This window comes from Lissotriton vulgaris, chromosome 1_1 (genome assembly GCF_964263255.1).
Source record: "Lissotriton vulgaris chromosome 1_1, aLisVul1.2, whole genome shotgun sequence".
Lineage (NCBI taxonomy): Eukaryota > Metazoa > Chordata > Amphibia > Caudata > Salamandridae > Lissotriton > Lissotriton vulgaris.
The window spans coordinates 931,825,977-931,842,286 of NC_141685.1; the positions used below are offsets into that span (position 1 = coordinate 931,825,977).

The 16,310-nt window shown below is 42.1% G+C and overlaps 1 protein-coding gene across 1 annotated transcript in view; it reads right to left on the reverse strand.

Annotated features, from left to right (window-relative positions):
• Positions 1–1,431: 1,431 nt before the first annotated feature.
• The window catches only part of LOC147748201 (uncharacterized), a 334,565-nt gene continuing 319,686 nt past the window's right edge, over positions 1,432–16,310 (reverse strand). Inside the window, exon 9 of the mRNA XM_086959115.1 lies at positions 1,432–3,831. Coding sequence (XP_086815241.1) covers positions 2,386–3,831 — 1,446 coding nt within the window. The 3' untranslated portion in view covers positions 1,432–2,385. The remainder of the gene's footprint in view (positions 3,832–16,310) is intronic.

Genomic DNA, 16,310 nt, shown 5'->3' on the forward strand with positions numbered 1-16,310 from the left:
TGACCGCCAGTACGGCTGTCATGTACAAGTCTGGTGGGTGGTCCCTCGACCAGGGCAACGGAGCAATTCACTCCATTGTGCTAGTGGAACAACAAGCTATCCATCAGTATAAAAATTAGGCCATTAGCTTTTAGGCTATACCTCTTGATCTGGTTATTCATCTTTTTACCATAAGATCAGTCTCTTTTCCACATGGTCTGTTAAGGTATATTAGTTGTTGGACCTCCATTGTATTAGTCATCAGAGCACTTTATCGTAAGTTGAATCACCAGTTTCTACATGTCTTGAAACTTAAAACGCACACGCACACTTGCATACCTACACATAAACCTGGTTTCAGATTAGTGGGTATGATCTTTATTTGCTAGTTGAAGCAGATAAATGGTACAATGATATAGCAGCAGGGTCAAGGAGCAGTGTCACTCAATGGGCATCGGTAAGCTTCATATTGTCCTGGTGTAATTTGTTATCCTTGGGTCACCATATACCTTCTTTCGCGTGATGAACTGTACCCAGAGAAGATTATACCTTGTGAAAGAGACTTATTCACAAAACACATGTTGGTTGATATTTGATGTAAGGTAAGTACTGAAATGCCTGGTAGATGATGTAACGTGAATTCTGGAATTTGTAAACTTTTCTGAGGAATACTGACTTTGAAAATCTGAAGATTATTGATTTATGAAACCTCATTGTTGGTTTGAGATGAAGGTAAAAGAAACGGTCAACCGATTGATGCTTGGCTGGAGGATGTTGGGTGGAGAGAGAAAGTTATGACTAAGAATTAGGCTGTGAATTTGGTTTCTAGAATATATGCGGTGTAGGGTAAATTCCCATTGGGTGATGGAATCAATGCTTGCACTGGGTATTAAGAAGTACAACTCCCAGGTTGAACTCCCATAGATGAGCAAGAGTCCCAAACTATGTGTCAATTAATTGAATAGGAGTTAGGAACCCTTACTCAGCTCTCATAATGCAAGGAGAAGGAGGAGGGATCAGACCTGATTTCTACTGTGTGAGTGGAACTAGGAAGTTCCAGGCTGAGCTCTCACTGGGAGAGGAGCAACTGTGGCCCTTGCTGATCTTCAATCAGGTGAATGTTTATAGGGGTCCTAGACTGCACTATCAGAGCAGCAGAGTGTTGGTATTAAAGGCTGAGGCTTGCTCACTATTGGTTTGCTGGCTAAGTTAAGATTGAGTGAATGGGAGGGAGTAATAGGCCCCAGCAGAATAGATTTCGCTGAATGTGTTGATGGGAGGTAGGACACTGAAGCTTAGCTTCTGTTGAGTAAGTTACAGCAGCCGCGGCCTGTAGTGGGAGTACCAGCCGGGCGGTGACGTGGGGAGGCGGAGGGGCAGGGTGGGGGGTAGTAATGTATGGATTACGTAGTGAAAGAGGTAAGTAAACATAAAAATAAATAAAATGAATTTTGTTGCGCGCACTGCATCACATTTGGTGATGCAGTGCATGCAACGAAATTAGTTGAATTTATTTTTATTTTTACTTACCTCTTTCACTACGTAATCCATACATTACTACCCCCCACCCTGCCCCTCCGCCTCCCCACGTCACCGCCCGGCCGGTACACCCACTAGCAGCCACGGCTGAGTGACGGTAGTTAGGTGGCCTAGCTGAAAACCTGTTAGGTCAATGAAAGTATGGTTCACAGGCTTCACTCTCACTGGATGGGACAGAGTCCCAGTATAGGTAAGTAGTGGTAGATTGAACTACAGCTGAGGTTATATCGGTTGAAGATGAGCATGTGTCCCATGTTTAGTAAGAAGCAAAGACAGAGCTTTCCTGAATGCGAAAAAAATAGATGATACCATGTTTTGTATTTATTGGGTATAAAGAAGTTGGAAGGTAACAGACTCAGCCACTGTGTGAGTGGAACTGGAGGACCATGCATGTTCTTGCATTGGGTAAGTGAGAGTACCAGATCTCCTGCTTGGCTATCACTGAGTTAGTAGGAGTAGAAGAGACCCAGGTCTAGCTTCCCTTGAATACCTCAATTAGCCAATGGACAGTATGGAACAGAGCCTGTGTTCCTCCTATACGACTGAAAGCAGGGAACATAGTGAATGCTCGTCGATGGTCTTGGCTGCATTCCCATTAGGTATGTGGCGGTCATAGATCTCAGGCAAATATTTCATTGACTGAGTGGGTTACACTAATATCCAACTTGTGGTAGGTAGTGTTGGGGAGTTTCAGGCTGACACTCCGTTGGGCAAGTAAGGTTTAGGGGGTGGTTATTCCAGCCTGATCTTCATTGGATAAGAGGAAGAATGGTGCTCCATGTAGAGTTCTTCTTGGGTGATGGAAGTTGCATATTCCTGGCTGAACTTCCAGAGGATGACTGGGAATTTTGAACAGCAGAAAAGGAGCTAATCTAACACTACAACAGGGCTAACCTCCACCCCATCTGCAGATTCTACCACCTGGTATGTGATCTCCACCTTCTCAACAGTTGGCATCTCCACCTGGTAAGAGACTTTCACCTCATTAACTACAGACTCCTCCACCTGGTCTGAGATATCCACTCTTTCAACTATGGACTCCACCACAGAGTATGTGGTATCCTGCCCCTCCATTGTAGACTTTATCACCTGATATGAGATGTCCACTCCCTCTAATATGGCATCTTCCACCTGAGCAGAGATGCCTCCCCCTTCAACTGTGTACCCTTCTGCTTGATATGAAATGTCTACCTCCTCTACTACAGACTCACCAACTTCATATGACATTGCCACCTCTTTTTCATTGTCCTGCCTTAACTCATATGATATGACATCTGCCTCCACTAGGGATCCCCCCACCTGGTATGAGATGTCTGCCTCATTCGCTGTGGACATTTCCACCTGGTATGAAATGATCACCTCCTCTGCTGTAGGTTCCTCCATCTGGAATGAGAGGTTTGCTTCCTTTAAAGTAGATTCCTCCACTTTGTATGAAATGGCCACATTATCAACTATGGACTCCTCCACTTGTAATGAAATGTCTGCTCCCTCCATGGTGGACTCACTCACCTGATAAGAAACATCTATTTCCTCTACTGTAGTCTTCCCAACCTGGTAAGAATTTTTCTCTCCCTCTATTGCAGACTCCCCCACCACATATGAACTGTCCATTCCATCGACTGTGCATGTCTCCACCAGGCATGAGATGTCTGCTTCCTCTAGTAGAGATTCACTTACCTGATATGAAATTTCCACTCCCTCTACTGTAGTCTCCTCAACCTGGTAGGAGACATCTTCCCCCTCTTCTGTATTTACCACCACCTGGTATGAAATGTCTTCCCCTCCTACTGTAGATTTAACCACCTGGTATGATAATTCCACCCCATCTGTGGTGTACTCCCCATCCTGGTATGAAATGTCCACCTTGTCCACTGTGGACTCCTCTACCTGGCATGAGATGTCTGCCCCCTCAACTGAAATCTCCCCCACTGTGTATGATATTTCCACCGTCTCCTCTATGGGTTTCTCTATTTGGTAGGAGATGTCTACTTCCTTGGTTGTGGAACTTGGAACCTGAACTGTGATCTCCTTTTGTTCAATCGTATACTCCGCAACCTCTTTTGTGATCTCCTTTGGATTAACTATGGCTTCCTCAAGCTGGCATGAAATATTCACAACTTCAACTAAGGGCATCTCCGTCTGACAGAAGATTTTGTTCTCCGTTTCCTCCTGGCATGACAATTTTACCACGTTGGCTAACGGTAGCTTTTCCATGGTACAGGTGCTCTGCTCCTCCCTGAATTCATACACCTTGAATTCAGAAGACTCTTCATCCTCTTCCTCTCGGTCTTCCTCTAAGAACTTGATCACAACCTGCAAGACAATAATTCATAATGAGACGTGAGGAGAGGAGAGGGAACTGGAATCCATAAGGAAGCACACTATTTTTGCCCCTTCTCTACATCAGTCCTCACTTTTAGGGCAAAGACTGTCTCCCTAAATTCCAGGGCAGGTAGAACTAAGCAAAAACATACTCTCATTCTTCTTAACATTTGGGTCCTATCAACAACTTTCTATCCTAGGGACAACAATAACATAGATGGAGCTAACTGTAATGTTGGTTACCTGTTATGGGTTTCCTTTGCTGAACAGTGGGATGGCATATAACTATAAAATCCAGTACTTGTATAGCGCACGAATCACCCCCGAAGGGGTATTTCGGTGCTGGGGCCGTTGGGAAGATTAAGCGAGCTATTGCCCAGAGTCGCATTGTGCTGGGCAGATCCCTGCCGCAGGAGCCGGGGATCGTACCGTGATCCCCACCGTCTAGCATTGGTTGCCCTGGTCGCGCCACCACACCTCTTCCACCTCTTCCACAATATAACACCTAAAAAACAGTCCTTAACTTCTTTATAAACATTCGTTTTATAGCACTTGCATATCTACAATACTTCACCCACACCTTCTTGGTTCCTGCATAGGAGTGCTACTTTGAGGCTCAACACCCCTAATTCAGAGAGTATTCAGACAAAATATTGATGAGATGCAAAAATATTGAGTTGTAATATCATGCTGCACAAATATTGTGTGCAAAAATATCATTGACAAGAATATCGATTTTATGGTAATTAATATTGATGTTAAAAATTATCGATGATGTTCATATAAATGTTAAAAATATCTGTCATTAATATCGCTTACAAAAATATCGCTGTTTATAATATAATTGATTAATTATTTTTATGCATTTTAGTACATATTTTAATTGTACATGTTTTACATTGTTTGCATAATTATTGTTAATGCTCTTTAAATATAGTTTTGTATATTTTTTGTTGTTTTAAATTTAATTTCATATAATATTGTTATTTTTAGCTCCATAGCAGGTTATGGGATTTATAGGGATACAGGGTGAGAAGTAAATTAATTATAATTATTTAATAATTAATTTTTGTTATTTGTTTTTTTATTTTTTTTATTTTTTTTTATTGAAAGTTCATGACAATAATATATCCAATACATACAAGAAAAACACATCAATACAGAGAGACAAAAATAAGTATACATCAAAGATGTTAAAACAGGTAAGACAACCGATAATATAGGAAGAGTAATAATATATCTGTGGAGGACAGAAGGGGATTTCTACATAGGTACTAAGAACTGAGGCACGTGATTTTCGACCGCCTCCATGCTGCAACGGGCGACCACAACCTTAGCCCCATATCCCTGGATTTCACTCCCTTCAGTGCGTACAGCTCCGATTCGATGTTATGAATCCCGAGCAGCCTGCAGATCCACATCTGAAAGGTTGGGGCATCAGAGTCTTTCCATGCAGCAGCAATTAATATTCTAAAAACAGCTATTGCTAAAAACACAAGTGCCTCAGCCTCGATGCTTAAACCCTGTTTGGCGTCAAACTCGAATATTAAAAGTGTAGGGGATAGGTCGATCTTGACAGCTAGCAGCCCCTCTAAAAACTTTGCAATTTCATTCTTAATTGGCCCTAGCTTTTCACAGCTGCAAAACATGTGAGGCAGATCCGCAGGGCCCTTACCACATCTAGGACAGTTATTATCCGCTCTCTTACCCCAATCATACAGTTTTGCCGGTGTATAGTATAGGTTAAAAAGGGTTTTAAAATGCTGTGCTCTTAGGTTTGAAGAGCGTAAAAAACCTTTTATCCATAAGGATGGCTCTATCGAGATCGATATCAGGATCGTTCAGTTTCCCAGCCCAGGTAGCCTCTGTCTTGAGCATATCATCCGGCAGAGTTCCCAAGAATATTGCATATATTTTCCTTATACGGCGACCGCCACCCTTCATATAATCTAATAGTATACATTCTTTTGATATATCTATCACAGGTCTTTTGGATTTAATTGTGTTGATCAATTGTATATATTTGAACTCTTGAGGGCCTTGAAGTGAATATCGTGTCTTTAGAAGTTCAAGAGGCCTCAGAGCATTCTTTACCATAACTTGACCCAATGTAGTGATTCCCTGCATTTCCCAGTGTTTCCAAGAACCATCTCTGCTTAAATGTGGGAATAACCCTGATTTCCAAAGAAGAGTATGTTTATTAAACTTAGGAATACTCTGGTTCTTTTGTATTGCCAGCCATACCACCCGAATATCTTCCAATATTTTATAGCCTGGGGTTTTGAAAAAACGTTTATCATAGTTCCTTAACAGTATACCATACGCCTCATTTCCTAGTACTAACTGGTATATGGATGGGATAGTACACTGGGAATGTATCGTATCAGCAGGGAAGAAAAGTATAGCCATATCAATGAGGAGACAAGACCAGTGATATAATTTTAAGTTTGGTATACCTAATCCACCCTGTTCCTGGGGTAGAGACATAAATTTAATTGATCTCCTCACCTTTCCGTATTGCCAAAGGAAATTCATAAAAATAGCCTCCATCTCCCTGATCAGGATATCGTCTATTTTAAAGGGGATTGACCTAAACTTATATAGGATTTTTGGGAACATTGCCATTTTAATGACATTGGCCCTACCTATAATTGATAAGTGTAGAGTATCGATTCTTTTTAGGTCCTGTTTCATTTTCAACAGTAGTGGTGAGAAGTTATCTTTAATGATTTCCTGTATCTGGGCATTAATTGTGATTCCCAGATATACTACCGAATCCACATATCTATCATCCAATTTAGCTATTTGGTTTGAACATAATACCTGTGTTTTTGCCACATTAAGTCTATATCCAGAGACATTCCCAAATTCAGAGGTGATATTGATTATTTCTCTCATAGCACTAGCTGGATCGACAGTGGTGATAGCTATGTCGTCCGCATATGCGAGAATTTTGGTTTCAAGACCATTGATGATAATTGGTTTAATATTAATATTGCTCATAATGCGGCAAATCAGGGGATCGATATAGAGTGCAAATAGGATGGGTGAGCACGGACACCCTTGTCTCGTCCCTCTTGAAATCTGAATAGGGTTGGAGGCCTCGCCTTTGACTGAATGCTAGCTATTGGGTTGTGATACATGGCCTTAATACCCTGAAGAAAACGGGGACCAAATCCTTTGCCGACCAATACTTCCCAGAGAAAGCTCCACCTGACCCGGTCGAACGCTTTCTCTGCGTCGAGGAGGATCATCGCGATCCCCCCCTCCCCCCGAGCATGCAAGTCAAACAAAGTTATAGCTCTTTTGATATGGTCGGTGGTACCTCTGCCAGGGATAAAACCATGCTGCCAGGGAGAGACGAGGCCCGCAATAATCCTACCCATCCGTGAAGCCAATATTTTAGCGTAAAGTTTATTATCACTATTAATTAGTGATATAGGCCGATAGGAGCCCGGGCTCTCCTTGGGTTTTCCCTTTTTATGAAAGACAACGATATTGGTTTTAGTCCAGGATTCAGGTATAGTACCTGTGTTGATAACCCCATTAAATAGATCTAGCAAGAGAGGGGCCGTTTCTTCCCTCAGGCATTTATAAACTTCAAGAGGTATAAATTCGGGCCCTGCTGCCTTACCAGCAGAGAGATCTTTTAGTGCCTGGAGAAGCTCCTCCATAGAAATTTCCTGTTCTAAGGATTCCCTCTCATTGGACGTCAGATTAAGACCTGTATCCTGCCAATTAATACCAGGATGTGCTGTATCTGCCTCCTCCTTATAGAGGACCTGATAGAATCGCCTAAAGACCTCTATAATTTCTATTGGTTTTGTATACAACTGCTCGCCCTCTTTGATCTCGGTAATAATATTTTTTGAGGTGGCCTGTCTTATCCGAAGCGCTAGAGCCCTGCCAGCATTCTCGCCTGTTTCATACATGCCTAATCTACGGGTCTGATATTCTGCTGCAGCCTTCTTTGCTAAATGTCGCTGAATATCTGCTTTTATAGTATTTAGGCTCTCTAGGCTCTGTGACCCCTGGATCCCATGACAGACATCCCTCCTGTGTTGCTCCTCTGCCTTCACCAGTTTAGCCAAAAGACATTCCCTATCCTCCTTCATTTTTTTCCAAAGCCGTGCAGAGAAACTAATTGTCTCCCCTCTTAGACCAGCCTTAAAGCTATCCCAGACCATACCGCGGGAAGCGCTGTATCTATTGGCATCAAAAAAGGATTTGGACCACTCCTTCATATGTGTTATATAGTCGCTATCCACTAGTAGTTTCCTGTCAAAAGACCATGGCCTCATTTTTTCCCTTGGTTTGGTGACAGAAAAATTCAAAACAAGAGGATTATGGTCCGAGATTAGCTTTGGCAACATTGAAATTTCGACATTACTAAATTGTGTGGCTGAAACAAAAATATAATCCAATTTTGTGTATTTATTAAATGGGTGTGAAAAGTATGTAAATCCCGGATCATTTTTCTTTTGATTACCCCAGACATCCTTCAGGCCATAAGAGTGCAATATAGAGGACACTGCCCTAAATACTCTAGGCTTACGGCCGCTATATGGGGTGTTACCTGTAAAGTCGGCTGAAATATTAAAATCGCCGCAAAATACCATGGGTGCTGGCCAGTTAGTAAGCTCCCGTTCAATGTGATCCATCACCCCTGGATCGTCCAGATTAGAACCGTATACTGAGCATAGAGTGATGCCTAATTTTAATTCACAAATTGCCCATCTTCCCAACGGATCAGCTTTTGATTTTCTAGCACCTCCCAGACCTACCCGGCCTAATATGGCGACCCCCCTGATGGTTGAGGTTTGTGAGGAACAGGACAAAATTTCATACCCCCTTATGTTCAGCCAATGTTTCTTTTTCCATGGTAGGTGAGTCTCTTGTATACACAGAATATCAGCCCTGATTAATTTGACATATTCCTCAAATTTTTCCCTCTTTTTCCAATCGTTCAGTCCTCCTATATTAAGACTGATTATCTTAATCCTTGACATATCCCTGAAGAGAGACGAGCCAACATACTAACCAGTCACTTTTTTTCCTAAATCTGACATCAACAAGTTTATCCACTTTCAACAACTCCCATATATCAATAGACATGTTTATTGCATGAACTTTCTTTTTGCTTTGGTTTCCCGCTCCCCCTCCCCCCCCCTCCCTCGAGGTTGCCCCCCCTCCCCTCCCCCCCGACCCCAACTTACTCCCAGGTGAGGCGCGCAGACTAGTCTGTGCGTGTGATGGGTGTGGCCCTTCGCTGGACACAGTGCAATCAGTAAGTCCAAACTTCGACCTTAACCTTATGTGTACCCACTAATCCCCATAACGTGACACATTTCCCTTTATGAAATTTATGAGATTTATGAAATTCAAACTTCGGCTTAGACCAAACTAGCCCCAAGACTTCAACCAGTGACATAAATTAAAGCCTTAGCTTTTGTTGATTGCCATTAGTAATATAACATGCTATAGAGAGTCTAGGAACTCCTTAGCCTTGATTTCCGAAGAAAAGTATATGACCTTGCCTAGATGGATTATCTTCAACTGAGCTGGATTGATGAGATAGATCTGCACTCCTTTATCCTGGAACGGTTTGATTAATTGTCTTAATCGCCATCGGCGTTCCACGGTGGTATGGCAGAAATCCGGCCTGACAAAGAAGGACCCACCTTCAAAGGTTCTTTTAGCGTCTGGCTTGGCTTTCTCTGCAATGGACTGGCGAAGAAGAAAATTACCTATATAGATTAGGATCGCTCTAGGCTTATCCCCTTCTCTAGCGTTTTTTCTCAGTCTGAAGGGTGTCCTGTGTGCCCTCTGTATCTCAGTAGTCCAGTTCCATCCGGCAATATCTGGAAAGGCTTTCTCGAATATTTTGACAATGAACACTTTGGCATCCTGACCCTCGGCCCCTTCTGGAATGCCCAGGACCCTGAGATTGTTCCTTCTTTGCCGATTCTCCAAGTCCACCAGCTTCCACTGGATATCGATAGCTTGAGCTCCCAATGTTTCGACTTTATTTGTGGCTGCGGCCGCCTCAGCTTCAGTGGCGACTACCCTCTCCTCTAGATTTGAGACCCTGTCTCCAACATTTACCCAGGCTTTTGACATCTTTCTAACCACTGCTTTCATTTTTCTTATTGCAGCTTGGGATTTAAGACTGTCTGAACGGGTTTCTTCTCTGTGTGCCGTTATCCCCTGTTGAATTGATTCCATCATCGCCATCATTGACAACTGCGCCGTATCGTTATGCCTTATATCGCCCGTGGCCAGGTTAGCGCTCCCTTGCAAAGATGTCGTAGGAGAGTGGTCCCACGTAAGTGCAGTGTGGTCCCTTTGAGGGGGCACGTTTTTGATAATAGATGACGGTAGCCCTGCCTCACTGTCGCTCTCTGTCTCCGGATTACTGCCATCGATATCTGAACTGTGTAGCTCGTCATCATCATCCTCTGACCAGTTGGCCTCCTCTGTGACAGAAAAGAAGCACTCGCTGGGGGTCTTTTCTTTTTCCGCCTCACCATGTGTGACCCCAAGGTGAATTGTACTAACTGTAGAGTCGGCCAGTAGACCCCTATGTACCTCTAGGGCAGTGCATATCTCGGGTGTTGTTGAACCTCCTTGGTTGCCCACAATGTTGGCTGGTGGGGCTGCTAACTCTTCTGTTGGGAGGTTCAATGGAGGGTTCATCGTACATTGTGAGGATATTAAGGTGATAGCCTCAATGCTGCCGGCGGCTCCAGAAACATCAGTCCTCAATTCAGCCATTAGAGACTCTGATTGAATCGTCTGAATCATGTCCCCACTTGCGGCACCCTCCCCAGCTTCCTCCACCTGAGTTGACTGAGGGAACTGTGCCTGCGGCTGCGGATGAGTCTGCTGTAACTGCTGCTGCTGCTGCTGCGGATTCGGGACTGATAGTACGATTGGTTGCGGTGCTAGAGTTGTACCTGGATCCACTTCTGAGATAATGGCTGGTGTAGGTGGAGAAAGCAACTCAGGTAAAACAGATAGAGCGGGTAGTGAGGATGACCCCGGTAATCCAGACGCCGGGGCTACCAAAGCTAACTCACTGTCCTTCAGTTTTTTTTTCTCTCATTCCGATTCAGCATTTCCACCACGCTGACAGTCGCTGTGGCTGTAGCTTGTCGGGTTCTGGCTGAGGGAGGACGCATTTCTTTAGGGGTGTTCTGTCCTACGGGCTGTAAAGGTTTTGCCCGCCCTAATCCGGCTTCCAATGCAGGACCTTCCACCTCGGTATTTGCCATAGAGTCTGAGCCTAGAGCATTGTCTGCGCTGCCACCATCAGCTGTGCCTTTCTTTTTTGTCTTGCCCCCAGTGTTGCTTTTAGGAGCCATAGATAGTGCCAATATTATGAGGAGAGAAACCCTCTGCCTCACCTTAACTGTAACTCCGCTGCAGTGACCCCCTCCACCTCCTTGCACCAACCTGACGTGACCAATGGGTCTATCGGGTCTGATCGCGCTGCTGCCGCCGTTTCCGCTGTTTCTGCCGTTTCTGCCGTCTCTGCACCGTTTTCCAAGTCTCGCCGGCTTTGATCGGCCCCGCCTCCGGGCTCCGCGAGCTCCGCGAGCCCTTCCGTGCGCCAGCCCTCCTCCAAGCGAAGCCTCCGCCAGACGCTGCTGCAGACCCATGCGGAGCACCACGGCGTGGAGATCACCGATGAGCACCATTGATCCCGTCACGATCGTGAAAGGTAAACGCCGGGTGCACTTTTGCCGCGGCCGCTAAATGCTGAAATGCAACTTTCGCAGCTTTCGTTCCCTCGTCGCTTTAAAGGCTGTTATGGCTGTTATGGCTTCATGTCTATCTCCTATGGCATATGCTTACGCCATGTGTCCATGTGTCCAGCCGGCCGTGTAACACCGGTATATTCACCGTCCTAATGCTCAAGAGATGATGGCATAATAGAATAGGGCTTAGGTATCAAGGTTTGCCATAATCACATCGCCGCCGCACTGTGTCTGGCGCTGCCGCTCAGCCGCTTGTCACGGCCGCCATCTTCCACCCTAATATTTTTTTTTTTTTTTTTTTTTGATTGATAATTAATTATGTCAATTGTGTAATTACATTTTTTACTATTATGTTTTAGATGCAGGCTGTAGGGTTTTGTAGAGGTATAAGGTGGGGAGTAATTAGATAATATTTAATTGATAATTCATTATGTAAATTGTGTAATTAATGTCGTTTTTTTATTTATATTTTTGGTGTGGGTTGTGGTTTTGTAGGGGTAAAGGGTGTGAAGGAAATTATTTATAATAATTAATGTATTACTAATAATTATGTAATTGATAATTAATTATGTACATTGTGTAATTAAGATATTTTTAAGTTATATATAAGGTGTGGTTTGGTGGATTTTTAGGAGTGAATGGTGGGGAGTTAAATAAATATTATTCATTGTAATATTAATATTTCTTGACATTTAATGTAGTTGTTAACGTATTTTATTTGTTTGAAGCAAACTGCTCTCTCTCTACTGTTGAACAGACTGAAGTGGGAATAGTACATTTTACCCCTCCACAAATCAACAATTTCTCTCTTGCTTCACAGACTGGAGGAGGAAAAGTATTTTTCCCCTCTGCAATTCAACACCTTCCCTACTGCTGCACCGGCTGGAGTGAGAATCATACATTATTACCCCCCCCCCCCATGCCTAACCCTTTCCCTACTTTTGCACCCACTGGCGTAAGAAAAGTACATCTTACCCTTCCTGCGTTTAAACCTTTGCCTACTGTTGCGCAGAATGGGGTGAAAATAGTGAATTTTATCACTCTGCAATCCAACACTTTCCCTACTGTTTCACTAAATGGAATGGGAATAGTACATTTTATGCCTCCTGCTTGCAACCCTTTTCCTACTGTTGCACTGACTGGAGTGGGAATAGTAAATTTAACCACTCCGCAATCCAACAATTTCCCTACTTTTGCAACAACGGGAGTAGGAATAGTAATTTGTACCCCTCCTGAGTCCAACGCTTTCCCTACTGTTTCACAGACTGGGGTGGGAATAGTACATTTTATCCCTACTGAGTCCAACACTTTCTCTACTGTTGCACAGATTGGAGTGGGAATAGTAAATTGTTTCCCCTCCTGAGTCCAACCTTTTCCCTACCATTCCACTGACTGGAGAGGGAATAGTATTCCTTTTATTCCCCTCACAATCCAACACGTTCCCTAATGTTACACCGACTGGAGTGGGAATAGTAATTTGTACCCCTTCTGAGTTCAACACTTTCCCTACTGTTGGACAAACTGGAGTAGAAATAGTAAATTTTCCACCTACTGAGTCCAACACTTTCACTATTGCTACACAGACTAGTATTTATTACCCCTCCTGAGTCCAACGCTTTCTCGACTGTTGCACAGACTGCAGTTGGAACAGTATATGTTACCCTTCCTGAGTTCAATGTTTTCCCTACTGTTGCAGATATTGGAGTGGAAATAGTGCATTTATTATCTGCCAATTTTATAGCTCTGTTTATATTGTTTAAATGTATATTTTTATGATGTTTCTGTATATATGAAATTATATTGTTTTATTTAGTAAGTTTGTAGTATGTAAAATATTTGTTGCAAAATGTATTTTTGTAATATTGTTTAGTTTTTATGTGTTATTAAATTGGTCTGTTTTTACAAAAAGATTCCAGTTCATTTGTACAGGTTTTTAATGTATTGTGTGTGTATAGATAGATAGATAGATAGATAGCTAGATAGATAGCTAGATAGATAGCTAGATAGATAGCTAGATAGATAGATATATACATAGATACATAGATAGATAGATAGTTTTAAAGCTCAGAAAAAATAAAAAAATAGTAAATTGAAATATTCATTCAAATAATTATTTCAATAAGTTTTAAATTATGTATGTTTGAATTCACATGCACACACAGATATGCTTGCGTTTTTTTCAAATAAGAATAACATTTATATATACTATATCACTGTTAAATATTTATATATTTAGTGTTTATTATTTGTTATCTATATATCTGTTAACAATTATATTTTTGTCCTCAATATTAGTGTACAACAATATATTTTTTCAATATTTTTGTCATTTGCATTGTAAGTATAGGATAACAAATTTTTGTATTCGATATTTTTGACACAATAATTATATACAAAGATATTTGTGGTTTCAATATTTTGTCACTGAAACTATTGAGAGAGGGAATCCTCTTTATTCTATGCCAAAAAGAATTAAAGTTACAGTCATGATCAAATTCTGAAGCAAGACAGGAAGTGATTATCATGCATTTTTTTCTTGACAGCAAAAAAGACAGCCCAGAAATTAACATCAACACATTATATCACATTTTCAGAGTCACCTGAAAATGAACTGAAAATTACATGCCATATTTTCAACAAACAAGACCTATCACAGTTGTACAAAAAGTCTTGTCATAGTTCACCCCACCTCTCTTTTTAGCGCCTTCTTATATTCTTTGGACATTGTGCTTTTGTTGTTATAATCTATGCAATTAGTTTGTTTATAAGGAAGTTTCATTTATATATGCAATTTTGGACTTTGCAGTGTACCAGTGACTGGTATTTTGTTTACTTTAGATAATTTTCTATATGACATTCCAGTAACCTTACGGGTTGGCCTTTTATGAGGATATGCAAATCCCTTTATTCAATTGGCCATCCTAGACCTTCATGCCGACATGATGCGCAGCAAGGACTTGGAAATGCTATAAGTGAGTCTTATCCCATGTTCCCTAGTAAAAGTGGGTGAGAGGGTTGACAGATAGCTTACAAATTAGAGTAAGATCACCTCTCAAAGTACTGCACAACATCATCCAGTACTTGGGTTATCCTCAAATACACTTGTTCACAATCTCAAACAAGAAGAAGTATGAAGCCTTGCTATTCCGGCATCTTCAACCAGAGTTCAGATGTCCTTTTTCGATGGTCTTTATTAGAGCATATAGTGAGCAAACATTAGTATAAAAGTACACGAAAACAATGCATCATACAATCACATTAATTCAACAGTACTGTAGCAGAAGAAACGTCATAGTTATTGTTACTACTCTTCCCTGGATATAAACTCAGTCATCATTCATGCGTCCTTTTGGGTAACACTTTGCAGAAAAGTCTCTGTCTTTCCTGTCGTTCCTCTGATTCTAACAGTTTTCAGCAAATATAGGCCTGATTTAGATCCCAGCGGAGAGGTTACTCAGTCACAACGGCGATGGATATCCCTTATGCCAAAATGTAAATCCCATTATATCCTTTGGGATTTATTTTTCTGTTGTGACGGAGTAACCCATCCGCCGAGATCTAAATCAGGCCCTAAGACTCTCCAGTGCCAGGCAGTGCCCTAAACATTATTGCCATTAGTGGTTTTGGGACCACCTCCATATGTCAGAAGGACTATATATATATATATATATATATATATATATATATATATATATATATATATATATATATATATATATATATATATATATATATATATATATATATATATATATAATATAAAATATGACATGCAGATCAGATAAGCTCTCTTATTCCAAGGCAGCTCCACCCCAGTCCACCAAATTAATCTTGGCAATGTGTCTTTATTCATCCGATGTGGATATTTGGATTTGCCTGAAGATTGTGTGGACCTGCTGAAGGAAGACAAATGTCCTTTCACCTGCTCATTATGTGCTTTCAAATGGAGAAGTTTCAAAATCAGGGGCCAGATGTACAACCGTTTTTTGTGGTCGCAGAGGGGCATTTTGCCCTTTTGCGACTGTCAAAAACAGTAGCACAATGTACCAACCCTATTTTGCGAGTTGCCAATCCCCCTTCCCCTTTGTAAATGGGTGCGCACATTTTTTTTAAGGGCAGGCAGTGATCCCAGGGACCACTACTTGCCCTTAATTTTTTTTTTTAAATGGGCTGCATTAAAAAAAAACTGCTTTATTGACAAAGCAGTCTCAGGCATGGTGATCTGCTGACCCAGCAGGCCACCAACCCTGGGAGTGCCAGCCATTCCCAATAGGGTCGCAAATTGCGACAGCCTCAATAATATGCCTGAGGCATGCAATTTGCGACCCCATTGGGAATTGCAAATGGTGTCACTGACACTGTTGTACATTGATGTTTGCAACTCGCAATTTGATCAATTTGCAAGTCGCAAACATCAATGGTCGTACATTTGGCCCCTAGTTTTTGCAGCAGCCCATCAGGGCTAAGACTATTTTAACAATGGGAAAATTTGCCATTTGAGACCTATGGCTGGATGTTGAAGAACTCTCTTGGACTAGAGGAACTAGTCCCCTGCAGTAGGCAGGCCAAACTGCTAAATATATGATTTTGAAGTACTGTCCCAGAGTCGTTCGGCAAGGCCAATCAAAGTCACTGGGCAGGCGGCTTTTGGCAACTATAGCCCTGACCCTCAGTGAGGCTTTGCTTTCTACACCTTTCCCTGGTCCTCCG